The sequence below is a fragment of the Coregonus lavaretus genome (genome assembly GCF_964263955.1).
Source record: "Coregonus lavaretus genome assembly, chromosome: 12".
Taxonomy (NCBI): Eukaryota; Metazoa; Chordata; class Actinopteri; order Salmoniformes; family Salmonidae; genus Coregonus; species Coregonus lavaretus.
In genome coordinates this window covers 5,498,670-5,520,531 of record NC_139999.1, presented here as the reverse complement: position 1 = coordinate 5,520,531, position 21,862 = coordinate 5,498,670, and the positions used below count along the sequence as shown (strand labels likewise).

General features: G+C 45.4%; 1 protein-coding gene across 1 annotated transcript; it reads left to right on the top strand.

Annotated features, from left to right (window-relative positions):
• On the top strand, positions 1–19,944 carry LOC311138948 (cullin-associated NEDD8-dissociated protein 1-like). Its single transcript, XM_084173765.1, has 17 exons — positions 1–89; positions 632–775; positions 1,004–1,158; positions 1,595–1,718; positions 1,961–2,217; positions 2,541–2,646; positions 3,236–3,381; positions 5,532–5,827; positions 6,086–6,227; positions 7,217–7,444; positions 7,670–7,883; positions 8,257–8,796; positions 8,971–9,593; positions 9,959–10,128; positions 15,413–15,577; positions 16,253–16,360; positions 19,361–19,944. Exons 1-17 carry the CDS (start codon positions 22–24, stop codon positions 19,583–19,585), a joined length of 3,711 nt encoding a protein of 1,236 aa, XP_084029891.1. The 5' UTR covers positions 1–21; the 3' UTR covers positions 19,586–19,944.
• Positions 19,945–21,862: the final 1,918 nt, after the last annotated feature.

Sequence of the window (21,862 nt, the reverse complement as noted above, 5' to 3'; positions counted from 1 at the left end):
TAACTGTAACTGGTAGTCAAGATGTCGAATATCTCCTACCATATCTCCAATCTGTTGGAGAAAATGACATCTACTGACAAAGACTTTCGGTAAGAAGCCCGAGTGCTTTGCAATGCATGTCTGAGTGTGGGATGACACAGTAATAATGTGGGCTATCAACGATGACTGTCATTTTCTGTGTCAGCCTGCCACTAAGTATTTCTGCCTACTTTTATTAGTAATTACTTTAAAACGGGCCTATAACTTATCTCACCTATTCAGATGATATTAAGTGCATAATAATGATGTCAAGGTTATGATAATAAAAAAATAAATGCTAACTCCTTTCACTAAAGTGTGTCCACAATAATAATTATGATGTAATGCTATTTTCTAGAGCCTCAAAATGACTATTATCATATTGATAACAATTGAATGACAGGTGCGATAGGGAGAGCCATGAGAATACGAGGGAGAAGATAATAGATATACTTTATTGTCCATTTCGTGAGAACCAAAACAGACAGTGTAGTCATTTCCTCCAGGTTCATGGCCATAATAAAGGAACACAGTCTAGATTACATCACAGTACAAAAGATAACTTCATTTATTAATATCAAGACCGTCATATTGGACTCGTCTTTTCCTCCAGCTTCATGGCCACCAATGACCTCATGATGGAGCTTCAGAAGGATTCTATCAAGCTGGATGAAGACAGTGAGAAGAAGGTGGTCACCATGCTCCTGAAGCTGCTGGAGGACAAGAACGGAGAGGTTCAGAATCTAGCAGTCAAGTGGTAGGCTAACGCTGGCGTGTCTCTCTTTATAATAACCATTGTGTTTGTAAAGTGTTAAAAATACACAAGGCGTCTCCTGTGTGTCACAAGGTATTTCGTATCATAGACATGTTGATAGTTAAGTCTTTCGTCAAGGACCACTTGCAGATATAACACCTTTTATTTGTTTGAACAGTGCTTTTCAATCGGTTTAGTTAGGTAACGATTCTCCCCACCGCTCTGCTGCAGCCTGGGTCCCCTGGTGAGCAAGGTGAAGGAGTACCAGGTGGAGACCATGGTGGATACTCTCTGCTCCAACATGATGTCAGACAAGGAACAACTCAGAGACATCTCCAGTATGGGTCTGAAGACAGTCATCGCTGAGCTGCCCTCATGCTCCGCAGGTACGGGTCACTTTGTTGTTCAAGCTACGCTACAGTATGGTCCTCCTTGGAGGAGCTCTGAAATGGAAACTGTCCATTGAGAGTGTATTATATTATGTCAGCTAACCATGTAGCGAATTGTGTTGGTGTAAGCAATGACAAGCATTTCGCTACACCTGCTATAACATCTGCTAAACACGTGTATGTGAGAAATTACAATTTGATTTGATTTGATTTGACTGGAGGAAGTGTCCACCATTGTTAAAATCCATGACAGGGGCCCAATCCCACAAATGCACCCCTAAACCCTATGGGCATAGGGTTTAGGGCTTAGGGGTCCATTTGGGATTGGGCCAGGGAGTGTAGCCTACAAGTGCACACTTCAGTAGAAGGGTAGAGAATCTGGACACAGCAAACTATACAGTTCTAGAATGGCTCTTTTGCTTTGAGTTACCAGGTCAGAGCCTGACTGCCAATGTGTGTAAGAAGATCACGTCTCAGCTGATAGGAGCCATGGGGAAACAGGAAGATGTTTCTGTTCAGCTGGAGGCCTTGGACATCCTGTCGGACATGTTGGGAAGGTAAGTACTGCTTTTCTAGAGTGTTATAAACATGCTTTTTAAACAGAAGACTCCATAATGACCGGCATTTATCCTATACAGATCTGGATCAAATACAGGTCAATTCTAGTATTGAAGTGCTTTTAATTAAGTTTAGAGTTTTGGGACTATGCCCCAAACACAGCTCAAGATATTTGAAAGAATGTTACATAATGTTGTTGACTAATATCTGATGCTGTACCCTCTCTGTTCTCCCCTTATAGGTTGAGTGGTACGTTGATCAGCTTCCATGCCTCCATCCTGACCAGCCTGCTCCCCCAGCTGACCAGCCCCCGTATGGCTGTGAGGAAGAGGGCTATCATGGCCCTGGGTCACCTGGTGCCCAGCTGCAGCACGGCCCTCTTCACCCAGCTCACCGAGCACCTGCTGGCTGAGCTGGGCCGGGGACAGCAGACCTCCACCACACGCACCTACATCCAGTGTCTGGCCACCGTCAGCCGCCAGGGAGGGCATCGAGTCGGTGAGGGAGCTAGCTAGCCTTAGCATGGGTGGTGTTCAGCGGGCAGGAGAGGGCATCGAGTCGGTGAGGCAGGATGGGGTATGGTGAGGTGGGCTGGGGATCAGTTTCTTTATGCTTGATTGTAGAATTTATAGTTTTTTATTAGAGTTCTTGCAATGAATGACATCCAAGTCATTTTTTTACAAAACCATCTTGATATCTGTCACCTGGTTGCACTAAAAATTGACGCACTAAAAATTGACGTTGTATGAAGTTTTAGCCACCAGAGGGCAGCATTGTATTGGTCAGTCTGGTAAGTTATTGTGGTATTGGTCCTGTTCCAGGTGAGCACCTAGAGAAGATCATCCCCATGGTGGTGAAGTTCTGCAGTGTGGAGGATGATGAACTCAGGGAGTACTGCTTCCAGGCCTTCGAAGCCTTCGTCCGTGGGTAAAACTCTCTACTGAATCTCTCTCTCTCTCTCTCTCTCTCTCTCTCTCTCTCTCTCTCTCTCTCTCTCGATAGCTCTCTCTCTCTCTCTCTCTCGATAGCTCTCTCTCTCTCTCTCTCTCTCTCTCTCTCTCTCTCTCTCTCTCTCTCTCTCTCTCTCTCTCTCAATTCAATTTCAATTCAATTTCAATTTTCAATTTAAGGGCTTTATTGGCATGGGAAACGTATGTTAACATTGCCAAAGCAAGTGAAGTAGATAGTAAACAAAAGTGAAATAAACAATAAATATTAACAGTAAACATTACACTCAGAAGTTTCAAAAGAATAAAGACATTTCAAATGTCATATTATGTATATATACAGTGTTGTAACAATGTGCAAATAGTTAAAGTACAAATGGGAAAATAATCTCTCTCTCTCTCTCTCTCTCTCTCTCTCTCGATATCTCTCTGTCTTGATTTATGATTTATTGTGATTTATTGCACCCATTACTAACTGACCAGTGGCCAGTGCTCACACGAGATTAGACACAGTTGAAAAACATACCCATAACTACTAAATAAGTTCTGTACTTATATTTCTATATAAGATGCCCCAAGGAGATGTCCCCTCATATCCCCACGGTGATCAAGCTGTGTCTGAGGTACATCACCTATGACCCCAACTACAACTATGATGTGGATGAGGACAGGGATGAGTCCATGGACACAGAGGACGGAGGGGATGTGGACCAAGGTACTCAAACTATCAACAAACCTATCAACAGCAACTATGCTGATATGCAATTACTGAATAGAGTCAGGATCAGGGTCAGGGATAGGGTCAGGGATAGGGTCAGGGATAGGGTCAGGGATAGGGTCAGGGATAGGGTCAGGGTCAGGGTCAGGGTCAGGGTCAGGATCAGGGTCAGGGATAGGGTCAGGGTCAGGGATAGGGTCAGGGATAGGGTCAGGGATAGGGTCAGGGATAGGGTCAGGGATAGGGTCAGGGATAGGGTCAGGGTTAGGGTCAGGGTCAGGGATAGGGTCAGGGATAGGGTCAGGGTTAGGGTCAGGGTCAGGGATAGGGTCAGGGTCAGGGATAGGGTCAGGGATAGGGTCAGGGTTAGGGTCAGGGATAGGGTCAGGGATAGGGTCAGGGATAGGGATAGGGTCAGGGTCAGGGTCAGGGATAGGGTCAGGGTTAGGGATAGGGTCAGGGTCAGGGATAGGGTCAGGGATAGGGTCAGGGTCAGGGTTAGGGTCAGGTTTGGGGTTAAGGTAAGGGTTAGAGTCAGGTTTGGGGTTAAGGTAAGGGTTAGAGTCAGGTTTGGGGTTAAGGTTAGGGTCAGGTTTGGGGTTAAGGTTAGGGTTAGAGTCAGGTTTGGGGTTAAGGTTAGGGTCAGGTTTGGGGTTAAGGTTAGGGTTAGAGTCAGGTTTGGGGTTAAGGTTAGGGTCAGGTTTGGGGTTAAGGTAAGGGTTAGAGTCAGGTTTGGGGTTAAGGTTAGGGTCAGGTTTGGGGTTAAGGTTAGGGTTAGAGTCAGGTTTGGGGTTAAGGTTAGGGTCAGGTTTGGGGTTAAGGTTAGGGTTAGAGTCAGGTTTGGGGTTAAGGTTAGGGTCAGGTTTGGGGTTAAGGTTAGGGTCAGGTTTGGGGTTAAGGTTAGGGTCAGGTTTGGGGTTAAGGTAAGGGTTAGAGTCAGGTTGGGGTTAAGGTTAGGGTCAGGTTTGGGGTTAAGGTAAGGGTTAGAGTCAGGTTTGGGGTTAAGGTTAGGGTCAGGTTTGGGTTAAGGTTAGGGTCAGGTTTGGGGTTAAGGTAAGGGTTAGAGTCAGGTTTGGGGTTAAGGTTAGGGTCAGGTTTGGGGTTAAGGTTAGGGTCAGGTTTGGGGTTAAGGTTAGGGTCAGGTTTGGGGATAAGGTTAGGGTCAGGTTTGGGGTTAAGGTTAGGGTCAGGTTTGGGGTTAAGGTTAGGATCAGGTTTGGGGTTAAGGTTAGGGTCAGGTTTGGGGTTAAGGTTAGGGTCAGGTTTGGGGTTACGGTTAGGGTCAGGTTTGGGGTTAAGGTAAGGGTTAGAGTCAGGTTTGGGGTTAAGGTTAGGGTCAGGTTTGGGGTTAAGGTTAGGGTCAGGTTTGGGGTTAAGGTAGGGTCAGGTTTGGGGTTAAGGTTAGGGTCAGGTTTGGGGTTAGGGTCAGGTTTGGGGTTAAGGTAAGGGTTAGAGTCAGGTTTGGGGTTACAGTTAGGGTCAGGTTTGGGGTTAAGGTTAGGGTCAGGTTTGGGGTTAAGGTTAGGGTCAGGTTTGGGGTTAAGGTAAGGGTTAGAGTCAGGTTTGGGGTTAAGGTTAGGGTCAGGTTTGGGGATAAGGTTAGGGTCAGGTTTGGGGTTAAGGTTAGGGTCAGGTTTGGGGTTAAGGTAAGGGTTAGAGTCAGGTTTGGGGTTAAGGTTAGGGTCAGGTTTGGGGATAAGGTTAGGGTCAGGTTTGGGGTTAAGGTTAGGGTCAGGTTTGGGGTTAAGGTTAGGGTCAGGTTTGGGGTTAAGGTTAGGGTCAGGTTTGGGGTTAAGGTTAGGGTCAGGTTTGGGGTTAAGGTTATGGTCAGGTTTGGGGTTAAGGTTAGGGTCAGGTTTGGGGTTAAGGTAAGGGTTAGAGTCAGGTTTGGGGTTAAGGTTAGGGTCAGGTTTGGGGTTAAGGTTAGGGTCAGGTTTGGGGTTAAGGTAGGGTCAGGTTTGGGGTTAAGGTTAGAGTCAGGTTTGGGGATAAGGTTAGGGTCAGGTTTGGGTTCAAGGTTAGGGTCAGGTTTGGGGTTAAGGTAAGGGAATTTAGGGAATTTAAATACAATCTATTGGACATGAATTGTAATAGGGTCTGCTTGTATGGCCATTGGAACAAAGTCAATGTTTCTTTCCCCCTTGCAGAGTCAGATGATGAGTACAGTGACGATGACGACATGAGCTGGAAGGTACGGAGGTCGTCCGTCAAGTGTCTGGAGGCTGTGATCAGCACCAGGAGAGACCTGCTGGTGGAGCTGTATGGTTCAGTGGCTCCAGCCTTGCTGGCTCGGTTTAAAGAGAGGGAGGAGAACGTCAAGACAGACATCTTTGTAGCCTTTGTTGCCCTACTCAAACAGACCAGGCCTTCTCAGGGCCTCATCACCACAGCAGCAGAGCCTGGAGCCAAAGAAGACCCAGCCATCACTCTGCTTAAGAAACAGGTCATTTGTTCTGGTTGTTGTTGTTGTTCTAGTTGTTGTTGTTTTCTAGCCATTATTCATCCAGGTTAGTCTCATTGAGATAAAATGACATTTAAAGTGAGTCCTCGTCCAAGACAGCAGCAGGGCAGACAGTAAACGCAATATTGTATATCACAATACAGAGGTCACAAGGTGAATTAGGAGACATACTGCAGTACATTTTATCTGAGCTTTCATTTGTTTGAGGTGTTTCTCAATGCTTTGTTTGTTGTTTCTCAGGTCCCCACAGTAGTGAAGGCTCTCCACAAACAGCTGAAAGAGAAGAGCATGAAGTCTAGACAGGGCTGTTTCAGTCTGCTGACAGAGCTGGCCAACGTACTGCCAGGAGCCCTGGGGGAACACATACCAGCTCTCATCCCTGGTAACCTCACTAACACGCTCACATACCAGCTCTCATCCCTGGTAACCTCACTAACACGCTCACATACCAGCTCTCATCCCTGGTAACCTCACTAACACGCTCACATACCAGCTCTCATCCCTGGTAACCTCACTAACACGCTCACATACCAGCTCTCATCCCTGGTAACCTCACTAACACGCTCACATACCAGCTCTCATCCCTGGTCACCTCACTAACACGCTCACATACCAGCTCTCATCCCTGGTAACCTCACTAACACGCTCACATACCAGCTCTCATCCCTGGTAACCTCACTCACTCACACGCTCACATACCAGCTCTCATCCCTGGTAACCTCACTCACTCACACGCTCACTCACCCACAGCTTCTCATTTAAATTACTACATTCCTTTGTTCATTTCTTGGGCCAGTAGTTTTTTCCCATAACAAATAGGATTTTATTTGGATCCCCATTGGCTGGTGCAGCTACCAGCTACTCTTCCTGGGGTCCACAAGAAACAAGAATCATGACAGAATACAGGACAATAACAGAACAGCTCAATGACAGAAGCTACATACATTCAACATGATCTTGACCATCTGCTGAGTGACCAGTAGGGCCTCGGAGATGATCTTATAGAAAGGGTCCTCCACACACTGCACCACCGGGGGCAGAATAACCTTCATGTGAGGCTGGGAGACGTCAGGAGGGTGGCTGCACAGGAGGACGTAGAGGAAAGAGAGGGCGTCGATTATGTGACCTGGCCAGGAAAAAACTCTGGGCCTACTGCAGTTATAGGCTACAACAATTGTTCATTTCTTCTCTGTAGTTAGTCATAGGACCAGGACTATTTCCCAGTCTTAGCCACGTGGTCAGGAAAACTCATGTCCCTAATAAATAGTACAATAACTTAAAAGGAAATAGTGTTGGAATGGCTATTGTAACAATGTCAAAAAGTCATCTTGACATTCATATTAATCTTTTCTCTGGCATCTCTCTTTTCAGGTATAGTTCACTCCCTCACCGACAAGTCTACCTCGTCCAACATGAAGATCGACGCCCTCTCTTTCCTCCACGTCCTCCTGTGCAGCCACCCTCCTGACGTCTTCCAGCCTCACATGAAGGTTATTCTGCCCCCGGTGGTGCAGTGTGTGGAGGACCCTTTCTATAAGATCACCTCCGAGGCCCTACTGGTCACTCAGCAGATGGTCAAGATCATACGCCCGTTAGGAGGTAGGTATTGTAGCCAAAGAGGTTAGAGAGGTGGACCAGTAATCGAAAGGTTGCTGGTTCAAGTCCTGGGCCGGGCGATGAAATAGTGGGGACTGAGCTGGCTACTGCAGGGCTGCTGGTGTCAGAGCGTTGTGCCTCTCGACTTCTGTCTGGGGTTGGGACAAAAGGCAGAAGAAGAATTTCCGTTCCAACCAAATAAACAATAAAGTATCTATTCTACTCTAGACAAACTACCCGCCTTTGACGTCAAGCCCTACGTGAAGGATGTGTTCTCTGGCACTCTGAAGAGGCTGAAGGCTGCAGACATAGACCAGGAAGTGAAGGAGAGGGCCATTTCCTGTATGGGTCACATAGTGTGTCACCTAGGAGACCAGCTGGGTGGGGACCTCCAGCCGACGCTGCAGATCTTCCTGGAGAGACTGAAGAACGAGATCACCAGGTAGGTAGCCTAGAGTGTTGCAGGTACGAATCCCAGCGGCGATTGGGAAAAATCTGGTGGGTTGGGACCGGAGAGTTACTGGCATCAGTATCCTCATGCCATTGAGCAAGGCACTTATCCCCTTAAACTGCTCCCATAACCCCCTACACTATACTGCGGCTGACCCTTCCTGCCAAGCTCTCTGTGGGTTTATGTGTATCTTGGGGGGGGGTAGGGATAAAGACAAAAAGTGTCTCCATGACAATAATGTATCTTATCCATAGAGTTGGAGGGCACATCTTTGCATCTCTGCAAAAATGGCTTCTGTGACAACATGGGCAGCTTCATTGAGGGCTATCGCTGTTTCAAAGTAGTCTATTTCTTCTCCTAACAGGCTGACTGCAGTGAAGACCCTGACTCTCATCGCCACATCACCCCTCAGGATCGACCTCCGACCTTTACTCACTGAGGGCATCCCCATCTTGGGCTCCTTCCTCAGGAAGAACCAGCGCGCCCTCAAGCTGAGCACGCTGACTGCTCTCAACATGATCGTGATGAACTACAGCGACAGCCTGAAGCCCCCTATGATCGAGGCTGTGCTCAACGAGCTACCTGCCCTGATAGAGGAGAGCGACATGCACATATCCCAGGTGGCGGTGATGCTTCTCACCTGTTTAGCTAAGGTGTGCCCCTCCTCCCTGTCCAAGATCGGGAACACTGTCCTACCTGGTGTGTTTCATCTGGTTCATTCCCCGTTGCTGCAAGGAGGGGCTCTGTCGGCCATCTTGGAGTTCTTCAAGGCCCTGGTGGTCACTAAGGCAGGGAACACGGGATACAACGACCTCCTGAAAGCTCTCACCGGTCCTTTCCACAGCTCAGGGAAGGCTGCAGGCCCCACGCCCATGCACAGACAGTCCTACTACTCTGTTGCCAGGTAGGAGTAGTGGTTTGTTCGATTGATTGATTGATTCAGTGGACAGATAAAGAGTTAAAGGGGATAGAGACAAGTGATATACTTACAGTGTCCTTTAGAGGCATGGGAAACATACAATTATGTTTTAATTTCTTCTGTTTTCTATTTTCTATTTTTTTTCTCATGTTTGGCCAGGTGTGTGGCTGCTCTATCCTCTGTGTGCCCTAAAGAAGCATCCGGAATGGTCACCAGCTTCATCCAGGAAGTCAAGAACCCCAAGTCTTCCGAGTCGGTCAGAATCCTGTCCTTCCTGTGTCTGGGGGAAGTGGGGCGCACCATGAACCTCGGGGGTCAGAAGGAGCTAAAGACCGTGATCCTGGAGGCCTTCTCCTCTCCCAACGAGGAGGTCAAGTCAGCCGCTTCCTGTGCTCTGGGGAACATCTGTGTGGGCAACCTGGAGGAGTACCTTCCCTTTATGCTGAAGGAGATAGGTAGCCAGCCTAAGAGAAGGTACCTGCTGTTACACAGCCTCAAAGAGGTGATCAGCGCCTGCTCGGCGGAGAGCTTGATGGCCCACGTCGAGGATATCTGGGCTCTGCTCTTTAAGAACCGTGAGTGTGCCGAGGAGGGGACAAGGAATGTGGTGGCGGAGTGTCTGGGAAAACTCACCATGGTCAACCCGGCTCAGCTCCTGCCCAGGCTCAAACAACAGCTGTCTTCAGGGTCTCCTGTGGCCCGCAGTACTGTGGTCACTGCTGTTAAGTTCACCATCGTTGATCAGCCTGTACCCATAGATTCACTACTCAAAGGATGCATAGGTAAGATGTCAAAGTGGCTCAACACAGGTCAAATGACAACCTTATTCCCTATACTGCACAACTTTGGGTTAAAGCCACATCTGGTTAAATGTAGTGCACTGTATGGTGAAACAGGGTGTCATTTAAAATGTCCAGGGTTGTATTCATTCAGGCAATGGCACCATGGGATTTATTTTTATTTATTTTTTGCAACGGAAAACTAAAATGACTGTTTGCTATTGGACTAGTTCAAGTAGTCCCTCCCTGTTTCAGTTTGCTTTCTTCCATTTGGTTCTTAATGAACATCACCCTGTTCTCTATGACATCACCCTGTTCTCTATGACATCACCCTGTTCTCTATGACATCACCCTGTTCTCTATGCCAGGTGACTTCCTGACTACTCTGCAGGACAAAGACCCGAATGTACGTCGTGTGGCGTTGGTGATGTTCAACTCAGCGGCCCACAACAAACCTTCTCTGATCCGCGGCCTGCTAGCCTCAGTACTGCCTAGCCTCTACAACGAGACACAGATCAGGAAGGACCTTATCAGAGAGGTAGTGTGTAGTGTGTAGTGTGTGTGTGTGTGTGTGTGGCCTGCTAGCCTCTTCAATGAGAAACAGATCAGGAATGGCTGTTGCGGTGACAGTATTACCGCCACACCGGCAGTCATGTGATGAAATGGACAGCGCTTTCTAAGGTGATGATTAATTCAAAACCACCGAATGCATATTAGAGCTTATATGAGCACAAGCCTGGAAAAAGAAAACCTGAATTAAAATAATGATTGTGCCGTTATACAATACATAGCACCTGCATATTACACATGGTCCTCTGGCGCTAGTCAATACATAGCCACTGCATATTACACACGGTCCTCTGTAGCTAGTCAATACATAGCCACTGCATATTACCCACGGTCCTCTGGCGCTAGTCAATACATAGCCACTGCATATTACACACGGTCCTCTGTAGCTAGTCAATACATAGCCACTGCATATTACACATGGTCCTCTGTAGCTAGTCAATACATAGCCACTGCATATTACCCACGGTCCTCTGGCGCTAGTCAATACATAGCCACTGCATATTACACACGGTCCTCTGTAGCTAGTCAATACATAGCCACTGCATATTACACACGGTCCTCTGTAGCTAGTCAATACATAGCACCTGCATATTACACATGGTCCTCTGTAGCTAGTCAATACATAGCCACTGCATATTACACACGGTCCTCTGTAGCTAGTCAATACATAGCACCTGCATATTACACATGGTCCTCTGGCGCTAGTCAATACATAGCCACTGCATATTACACACGGTCCTCTGTAGCTAGTCAATACATAGCCACTGCATATTACACATGGTCCTCTGTAGCTAGTCAATACATAGCCACTGCATATTACACACGGTCCTCTGTAGCTAGTCAATACATAGCCACTGCATATTACACATGGTCCTCTGGCGCTAGTCAATACATAGCCACTGCATATTACACACGGTCCTCTGTAGCTAGTCAATACATAGCCACTGCATATTACACACGGTCCTCTGTAGCTAGTCAATACATAGCCACTGCATATTACACACGGTCCTCTGTAGCTAGTCAATACATAGCCACTGCATATTACACATGGTCCTCTGTAGCTAGTCAATACATAGCCACTGCATATTACACACGGTCCTCTGTAGCTAGTCAATACATAGCCACTGCATATTACACACGGTCCTCTGTAGCTAGTCAATACATAGCCACTGCATATTACACACGGTCCTCTGGCGCTAGTCAATACATAGCCACTGCATATTACACACGGTCCTTTGGCGCTAGTCAATACATAGCCACTGCATATTACACACGGTCCTCTGTAGCTAGTCAATACATAGCCACTGCATATTACACATGGTCCTCTGGCGCTAGTCAATACATAGCCACTGCATATTACCCATGGTCCTCTGGCGCTAGTCAATACATAGCCACTGCATATTACACATGGTCCTCTGTAGCTAGTCAATACATAGCCACTGCATATTACACACGGTCCTCTGGCGCTAGTCAATACATAGCCACTGCATATTACCCACGGTCCTCTGTAGCTAGTCAATACATAGCCACTGCATATTACCCACGGTCCTCTGTAGCTAGTCAATACATAGCCACTGCATATTACACATGGTCCTCTGGCGCTAGTCAATACATAGCCACTGCATATTACACATGGTCCTCTGTAGCTAGTCAATACATAGCCACTGCATATTACACACGGTCCTCTGGCGCTAGTCAATACATAGCCACTGCATATTACACACGGTCCTCTGTAGCTAGTCAATACATAGCCACTGCATATTACACACGGTCCTCTGGCGCTAGTCAATACATAGCCACTGCATATTACCCACGGTCCTCTGTAGCTAGTCAATACATAGCCACTGCATATTACCCACGGTCCTCTGGCGCTAGTCAATACATAGCCACTGCATATTACCCACGGTCCTCTGTAGCTAGTCAATACATAGCCACTGCATATTACACACGGTCCTCTGTAGCTCAATTGGTAGAGCATGGCGCTTGTAACGCCAGGGTAGTGGGTTCGATCCCCGGGACCACCCATACGTAAAAAATTTATGCGCACATGACTGTAAGTCGCTTTGGATAAAAGCGTCTGCTAAATGGCATATTATTATTATTACATGGCAGAAAAACATTTTAAAAAAAAACTGATTTAAGATATCTTTGGTACATAACTGGTCAAGCGTAAATCAAACAAATTCAGAGTTAGCCTACAATTATAGTGAATTTTGCGGAACTACGCACTGTTTTCGCCAGTGCGCCGGCACAGTCCAGTGCGTCCTGTGCTAGCACCACACATGTGCCGTGCGAAAATGGGCATCCAGCCAGGACGGGGTGTGCCGGCTCAACGCTCCTGGTCTCCAGTACGCCTCCTCGGTCCAGCATATCCTGCGGCGGTTCTACGTACTGTATTGCCAGTGCGCGTGCACAGCCCAGTGCGTCCTGTGCTGATGCCTCACACGTACTGTGTGGAAGTGGGCATCCAGCCAGGACGGGTTGTGCCAGCTCTACGCTCCAGACCTCCAGTGCGCCTCCACAGTCCGGTACGCCCCGTACCTGCTCCCCGCACCAAACCAGTGGTGCGCGTATCCAGTCCGGTACGGCCTGTGCCAGCTCCTCACACCAAACCAGTGGTGCGCGTATCCAGTCCAGTACGGCCCGTCCCTGCTCCTCGCACCAAACCAGTGGTGCGTGTCGCCAGCCCGGTACGCCCCGTACCTGCACCTCGCACCAAGCGAGTGGTGCGTGTTCCCAGTCCGGCCCGGCCCGTGCCTGCTCCTCGCACCAAGCCAGTGGTGCGTGTTCCCAGTCCGGCACGGCCCGTGCCCGTTCCACCGGTGCCCAGTCCAGCTCCGGTCAGCGGCTCCACTCCGGAGCCAGAGCAGTCCGCTCCACCGGTGCCCAGTCCAGCTCCGGTCAGCGGTTCCACTCCGGAGCCAGAGCAGTCCGCTCCACACCGGTGCCCAGTCCAACGGGGAGGCAGTAGGGGAGAGGTCGTCACGCCCGGAGCCGGATCCTGTCACGCCCTGTTTTTAGTTGGTTTGGTCAGGGCGTGAGATTCTATGCTAGAAATTCTATGTTTGTGTTCTAGGTATTGTATTTCTATGTTTGGCCGGGTGTGATTCCCAATCAGAGGCAGCTGTCGCTCGTTGTCTCTGATTGGGGGATCATACTTAAGTAGCCTGTTTGCCTACCTTAGTTGTGGGATCTTGTTCCGTGTTAGGCTTGTATGTGTTTAGCCTGAGGACTTCACGTTACGTTGTTTCTTGTTTTGTTTAATGTTTATTTGATTTAATAAACATGTTCGCATACCACGCTGCACCTTGGTCTGACCCATCTCTCAATGATCGTGACAGTAACGCCAGGGTAGTGGGTTCGATCTCCGGGACCACCCATACGTAAAAATGTATGCGCACATGACTGTAAGTCGCTTTGGATAAAAGCGTCTTCTAAATGGCATATTATTATTATTATTTTATTTTTTTCTTATTTCTTGTTTATTTCACAAGAAAAAATATTTTGCATCTTCAAAGTGGTAGGCATGTTGTGTAAATCAAATGATACAAACCCCCCCAAAAAATCAATTTTAATTCCAGGTTGTAAGGCAACAAAATAGGAAAAATGCCAAGGGGGATGAATACTTTTGCAAGCCACTATATCTTGTCTGCTAAATGAACAAGCCTACAGCCTATGGCATGGAGCATAGCCAGATAACATACAGTAGGCTAACTCAAATACTGTTCTTCTGAAATACATTTTCTTCATATCATAATGTTTCTTTAGACCTGCCTAAAATATATAATGGATTTATTGTGATGGTGTATATTCAATTGTTTATTAGACTTTTTTAAATGTAGATGTTCCAAAGGCAGATGCAGAATGTATGTGTGGAGGCCTGGAGATGCTAAATGTGTTTATGTTAGTTAACGGTGAATTACCGTGAGACCGGCAGTCTTCTGCATGACAATAACCGTCTGACAAAATGTCATGACTGCCACAGCCCTAGAAAGGACCTTATCAGAGAGGTACACTGACAATTTATGTTCCAGTTTCCCAGATACAGATTAAAGTCCCAATGCAGCCGTTTTTATCTCAATATCAAATAATTTCTGTGTAACAATAAGGTGCCATACTGTGGGTTTTTTTCTCCAATTAAAATTGTTAAAAATATACAAAAATAGCTTCTTAGCAAAGAGCAGTTTCTCAAGCAAGAATTTTGCTAGGACTCTGGGAGTGGTCTCACTGGGGATGGGAAAACTGAAAACTAGCTGTTATTGGCAGAGAGGTTTGGAACTCTCTTTCTTATTGGTCTATTTACCGCCTGGTGATGTCACCAGGAAATGCCAAAACTCCATCCCACCAAAACAGGCTGAAATTTCAGGTGGTCTTTTCAAACAGCTCTTACACTAAAAGTGCATTATCATAATTTTCACAATTTCACAGTATTATACCAACATCATAGTGTGGAAATATACACTGAGTGTACAAAACATTAGGAACATCTTCCTAATATTGAGTTGTACCCCCTTTTGCCCTCAGAATAGCCTCAATTTGTTGGGGCATGGACTCTACAAGGTGTAAAAAGCGTTCGACAGGGATGCTGGTCCATGTTGACTCCAATACTCTAATGCTCCAAGTTGTATCAAGTTGGCTGGATATCCTTTGGGTGGTGGACCAGTCTTGAAAAGCCCAGAAAACGTTGCAGTTTTTGACACACTCAAACCGGTGCGCCTGGCACCTACTGCCATAACCCGTTGAAAGGCACTTAAATCTTTTGTCTTGCCCATTCACCCTCTGAATGGAACACATACACAATCCATGTCTCAATTGTCTCAAGGCTTAAGAATCCTTCTTTAACCTGTCTCCTCCCTTCATCTACACTGATTGAAGTGGATTTAACAAGTGACATCAATAAGGGATCATAGCTTTCACCTGGATTCACCTGGTCAGTCTGTCATGGAAAGAGCAGGTGTTCCTGATATTTTGTACACTCAGTGTATAAAACACAGGAAAATCATGTTTTTGAGTGCACTGGGCCTTTAATACAAGACCTGGAATAAAAAGCACTTTTAATGGCGCTGGTCCTAGGATTAATATCTGACTGGGAAACCAGCCCTATATGTGTTGAGTGGAGTCCTGTGTGTGCATTTGAATAAATCTCATGTACTGACTATGTGTTGAAAATGTGTAATGCTACAAAACAACCGTTATCGAAGAGGACACTAACACTCTCTCTCTCCATCTCTCTCCATCTGTCATCATGTCAGGTGGAGATGGGTCCGTTCAAGCACACAGTGGACGATGGTCTGGACGTGAGAAAGGCAGCGTTTGAGTGCATGTATACCTTACTGGACAGCTGCCTGGACTTCCTGGACATTTCCGAGTTCCTGGAACACGTCGAAGAAGGCCTCAAAGACCACTACGACATCAGAGTAAGACTGCAACGCAAAACTTTATTAGGACGGCAAACTAACTTCCTGAAAGGCCTAAAGCAGTCCCCTAAAACACATGGTACTGGCGTTTCAGGACACTCCTAAAACCGGACAAAAGATGCGTAAAGTACACAGCCAATTCAATGGTTTTTCGATGAGAGCAGTGCGTTTTTAGGGAGCCGGGGAGGGTCACGCGCTGTCTGTCAGAAAAGTTGGGGAGGTTTTAATCTTTAAATCTAAATCTTAAATCACCCAGAACCTGCTCCGTTTTTGGTGGAGGCTGTTACGAGAGACCAACTTTGATGCAATGAGAGATTTGTCAACCAATGCTACCAGTGAATAAAGATGTACTTATCACGACCGCCTCAGACCGCCTCAGTTGCTAAGTTCTCCATATTCCATTACTCTTTTTTTTGTATTGGCATTAGCACAGTATACATGATCCCAATTCTAGCTCCAAGACAGTGGCAATTTGAAAACATGAAAAAGTCGATTGTGCTGATTTATAGGCACATTGAACCACGTCGAGGCGCGCCGTACATTAAAACATGTCAGTGGCTAGTGCTGAAACGAAGAAGTCGTATCCGAATGAATTCCTCCATCTTGAAAAAACGGATAGAATGTCTCACCCATCTTATTTCTCTAAAGTTTCATCCTGCCTGCCCCCCCCCCCAGATGTTGACGTTCATCATGCTGGCCAGACTCTGCTCTCTGTGTCCCAACGCTGTGGTCCAGAGGCTGGACAGACTGATCGAACCTCTCAGAGCTACCTGCATCACCAAGGTAAGGAGACTGATGACATGGCAGTCCACACAAGCCTCCAATAATTAAAGGCGCCGCTTTTCTTATCTGGATGTTAACAAACTAGAACAGATCCACCTTGACTTGTGCACAGGACTCATTTTTTTTGCACTTTTTGTCTGGTTTGAATTGACTAACCAGTTCGTCCATAAACATCTTAAAATTGCTATGCTAAGCTATGCTGGTTAGGAAATATAACTGTGAAAGTGGGTGAGTGAACACCAATCAAAACAATGTGCATGATCATACAAGGGGTAATTAAAAGATGTCATCATCTTCGTCCCAGGTGAAGGTAGGGCCTGTGAAGATAGGGCCTGTGAAGATAGGGCCTGTGAAGATAGGGCCTGTGAAAATAGGGCCTGTGAAAGTAGGGCCTGTGAAGATAGGGCCTGTGAAAGTAGGGCCTGTGAAAGTAGAGCCTGTGAAAGTAGAGCCTGTGAAGGTAGGGCCTGTGAAGGTAGGGCCTGTGAAGGTAGGGCCTGTGAAGGTAGGGCCTGTGAAGATAGGGCCTGGGAAGATAGGGCCTGGGAAGATAGGTCCTGTGAAGATAGGGCCTGTGAAGGTAGGGCCTGTGAAGATAGGGCCTGTGAAGGTAGGGCCTGGGAAGGTAGGGCCTGTGAAGGTAGGGCCTGTGAAGATAGGGCCTGTGAAGGTAGGGCCTGTGAAAATAGGGCCTGTGAAGATAGGACCTGTGAAGATAGGGCCTGTGAAGGTAGGGCCTGTGAAGATAGGGCCTGTGAAAATAGGGCCTGTGAAGGTAGGGCCTGTGAAGGTAAGGCCTGTGAAGATCGGGCCTGTGAAGATAGGGCCTGTGAAGGTAGGGCCTGTGAAGGTAGGGCCTGTGAAGGTAGGGCCTGTGAAGTTAGGGCCTGTGAAGGTAGGGCCTGTGCCAGTCCTCAGTCTAAGAACCTCCTATCTGCGTTGTATTACATTTACATTTTAGTCATTTAGCAGACGCTCTTATCCAGAGCGACTTACAGTTAGTGAGTGCATACATTTTTCATACTGTATCTCGTACTTAGGCAATATGCCAAGTGGGAAATAGTGTGAACTAACATACACCAAAAGTATGTAGGACATTTACATCAGAATTACAGATCAATGTTCATCCTGCAAGCATTTTATATACAGTGAGCTCCAAAAGTATTGGGACAGTGACACATTTTTTTGAAATGATACAGTGACTATGAGGTTAAAGAGTGCAGACTGTCAGCTTTAATGTGAGGGAATTTTCCTCCATATCAGGTGAACCGTTTAGAAATTACAGCACTTTGTGTACGTAGTCCCCCCATTTTAGGGCACCACAGTGCCTTCAACAAGTATTCATACCCCTGGACTTATTCCACATTTTGTTGTGTTACAGCCTGAATTCAAAATGGATTAAATACAAAAGAATCGCACCCATCTACACACAATACCCCATAAAGATAAAGTGAAAACATTTTTTATTTTTTATTTTGGCAAACGAATTGAAAATGAAATACAGAAATATCTCCTTTACATAAGTATTCACATCCCTGAGTCAATACATGTTAGAATCACAATTGCACGTCTGGATTGAACAATATTTGCACACTATTCTTTCAAAAATTCTTCAAGCTCGGTCAAGTTGGTTGTTGATCATTGCTAAGCAATCATTTTCAAGTCTTGCCATAGATTTTCAAGCTGATTTAAGTCAAAACTGTAACTAGGCCACTCAGGAACATTCAATGCCGTCTTGGTAAGCAACTCCAGTGTATATTTGGCCTTGTGTTTTAGGTTATTGTCCTGCTGAAAGGTGAATTTGTCTCCCAGTGTCTATTGGAAAGCAGACTGAACCAGGTTTTCCTCTAGGTTTTTGCCTGTGCTTAGTTCTATTCCGTTTCTTTTTATCCTAAAAAACTCCCTAGTCCTTGCCGATGACAAGCATACCCATAACATGATGCAGCCACCACCATGCTTGAAAATATGAAGGGTGGTACTCAAGTGATGTGTTGTGTTGGATTTGCCCCAAACATAACGCTTTATATTCAGGACATAAAGTTAATTTCTTTGACACATTTTTACTTCAGTGCCTTATTGAAAACAGGATGCATGTTTTGGAACATTTGAAATTCACTGCTCGAATGAGGGACCATACAGATAATTGTATGTGTGGGATACAGAGATGAGGTAGTCATAAAAAAAATATGTTAAACACTATTATTGCACATGGTGAGTCCATGCAACTTATTATTTGACTTGTTTAGCAAATTTTTACTCCTGAACTTATTTAGGCTTGCCATGACAAAGGGTTTGAATACTTATTGTCTCAAGACATTTCAGCTTTTTATTTTTTACTAATTTGTAAAAATGTCTAAAAACATAATTCCTCTTTGACATTATGGGGTATTTATTGTGTGTAAGCAGTGACACAAAATCGCTATTTAATTCATTTTAAATTCAGGCTGTGGAAAAAGTCAAAGGGTGTGAATACATTCTGAAGGGACTATAGCTTCAACCAGTCAGTGAATCTAACCTGTTAGTTTAGTGCTGCGAACACATAGCTCTGTGTGCAATAGTGTTTAACATGATTTTTGAATGACTACCTCATCTCTGTACCCCACACATTACAATTATATGTAAGGTCTGCTAACCTCCCCTGTTGTTGTAATGGTGAGAGGTTAGCATGTCTTGGGGGTACGATATTTGTGCGTCTGTAACTTTCTCACTCATCAATATTCAATATTCCTTCAGGACTATCCGTAATGATGGTAGCATCCACAAAATAATGTCGAAGTGTTTAGAAACATATTCTATTCTTATTTACAATAAAAGTGACTCCAAAATAACACAATGCATGATTTATTTATGTATTATTGTTATCATTTCAAATCCAAAATGTTGAAGTATAGAAACAATAAATAATGTGTCACTGTCCCAAAACTTTTGAAGCTCCCTGTATTTACGTTAGGATAAAAGATGTGACCAGTGCACTATCTGCTTCCTCTATCGCCATCCCAGGTGAAGGCGGGGTCAGTGAAGCAGGAGTTTGAGAAGCAGGAGGAGCTGCGTCGTTCGGCGATGAGGGCCGTGGCAGCCTTGCTCTCCATCAGCGAGGTGGAGAAGAGCCCTGACATGGCCGACTTTGCCAACCAGATACGCACCAACGCAGAGATGGCCTCCATCTTGGAGAGCATCCAGGGAGACGCGCGCTCCAGCCCAGTGGAAAGCATGGACACCAGTTAGAACTAAAATGATAGGAGGATCGTTTTAAAGTTATTCTTTAAATTAATGACAAATAATAGAACAGAAACCGAAGTCAATGCCCACACATTTTGGCTCGATGCAAATTGTATGACTGTCGTTAGGCCGTGTTCACTGCCACTGAAATTATTCATATTCTGCCTTGAAAGTTGAGTTGGAAACGTGCCTTTTTTCACTAGTCAGGATGTCGTACGTAGGCCATAATCATGCCTTCTGGTCATTGAGGTAATACTTTATTCAAAGGACTTTAAGGCCAGTGGTATTCAGTGCCATTTTTTAGGGATGTGATATTGATACAGTATTCTCAATGAACACATTGCAAATAAACCAACGTTTTGTTCATTTAACTGTGCACCATCTAGTGTGTAAAATGTTAGACTTGCATAATGCATTACAACCCCCCCCCCCCCCCCCCCTAATATACAGTGCATTCGGAAACGCATTCAGACCCCTTTACTTTTTCCACATTTTGTTATACAGCCTTATTCTAAAATTGATTAAATTGTTTTTTTTCCCCCTCATCAATCTACACACAAGACCCCATAATGACAAAGCAAAAACAAGTTTAGACATTTTTGCAATTGTATTAAAAAATATAGATATATATATCACTTTTACATACATTACCGGTCAAAGGTTTTAGAACACCTACTCATTCTAGGGTTTTTCTTTATTTTTGCTATTTTCTACATAATAGTGAAGACATCAAAACTATGAAATAACACATATGGAATCATGTAGTAACCAAAAAAGTGTTAAACAAATCAAAATATGTTTTATATTTGAGATTCTTCAAAGTAGCAACCCTTTGCCTTGATGACAGCTTTGCACACTCTTGGCATTCTCTCAACCAGCTTCATGAAGTAGTCACCTGGAATGCATTTCAATTAACAGGTGTGCCTTGTTAAAAGTTAATTTGTGGAATTTCTTTAATGCGTTTCAGCCAATCAGTTGTGTTGTGACAAGGTAGGGGGCGTATACAGAAGATAGCCCTATTTGGTAAAAGACCAAGTCCATATTATGGCAAGAACAGCTCAAATACGCAAAGAGAAACGACAGTCCATCATTACTTTAAGACATGAAGGTCAGTCAATACGGAAAATGTCAAGAACTTTGAAGGTTTCTTCAAGTGCAGTCGCAAAAACCATCAAGCGCTATGATGAAACTGGCTCTCATGAGGACCGCCACAGGAATGGAAGACCCAGAGTTACCTCTGCTGCAGAGGATAAGTTAATTAGAGTTATCAGCCTCAGAAATTTACATTTACATTTTAGTCATTTAGCAGACGCTCTTATCCAGAAATTGCAGCCCAAATCAATGCTTCACAGAGTTCAAGTAACAGACACATCTCAACATCAACTGTTCAGAGGAGACTGTGAATTATTATTATAAATTTTTTTATTTAACCTTTATTTAACCAGGTAAGCCAGTTGAGAACAAGTAGAAAATCTATATACAGTGTGTGCAAATGTAGTAAGTTATGGAGGTAAGGCAATAAATAGGCCGTAGTGCAAAATAGTTACAATTTCGTATTAACACTGGAATGATAAGATGTGCAAAAGATGATGTGCAAATAGAGATACTGGGGTGCAAATTAGCAAAATAAATAACAATATGGGGATGAGGTAGTTGGGTGGGCTAATTACAGATGGGCTGTGTACAGGTGCAGTGATCGGTAAGCTGCTCTGACAACTGACGCTTAAAGTTAGTGAGGGAGATAAGAGTCTCCAACTTCAGAGATTTTTGCAGTTCGTTCCAGTCATTGGCAGCAGAGAACTGGAAGGAATGGCGGCCAAAGGAGGTGTTGGCTTTGGGAATGACCAGTGAGATATACCTGCTGGAATGCATACTACGGGTGGGTGTTGCTATGGTGACCAATGAGCTAAGATAAGGCGGGGATTGGCCTAGCAGTGATTTATAGATGACCTGGAGCCAGTGGGTTTGGTGACGAATATGTAGTGAGGGCCAGCCAACGAGAGCGTACAGGTCATAATGGTGGGTAGTATATGGGGCTTTGATGACAAAACTGATGGCACTGTGATAGACTACATCCAATTTGCTGAGTAGAATGTTGGAGGCTATTTTGTAAATGACATTGCCGAAGTCAAGGATCGGTAGGATAGTCAGTTTTACGAGGGCATGTTTGGCAGCATGAGTGAAGGAGGCATTGTTGCGAAATAGGAAGCCGATTCTAGATTTAACTTTGGATTGGAGATGCTTAATGTGAGTCTGGAAGGAGAGTTTACGGTCTAACCAGAC

What these genes read in the sequence shown, in the direction of transcription:
- LOC311138948 (XM_084173765.1), top strand. Translation starts at nt 22, where the DNA reads ATGTCGAATATCTCCTACCATATCTCCAATCTGTTGGAGAAAATGACA. An exon ending in CCAGGGAGGGCATCGAGTCG is followed by an intron (nt 2,218 to 2,540) that starts GTGAGGGAGCTA and finishes GTCCTGTTCCAG; the next exon opens with GTGAGCACCTAGAGAAGATC. An exon ending in CGGAGGGGATGTGGACCAAG is followed by an intron (nt 3,382 to 5,531) that starts GTACTCAAACTA and finishes TCCCCCTTGCAG; the next exon opens with AGTCAGATGATGAGTACAGT.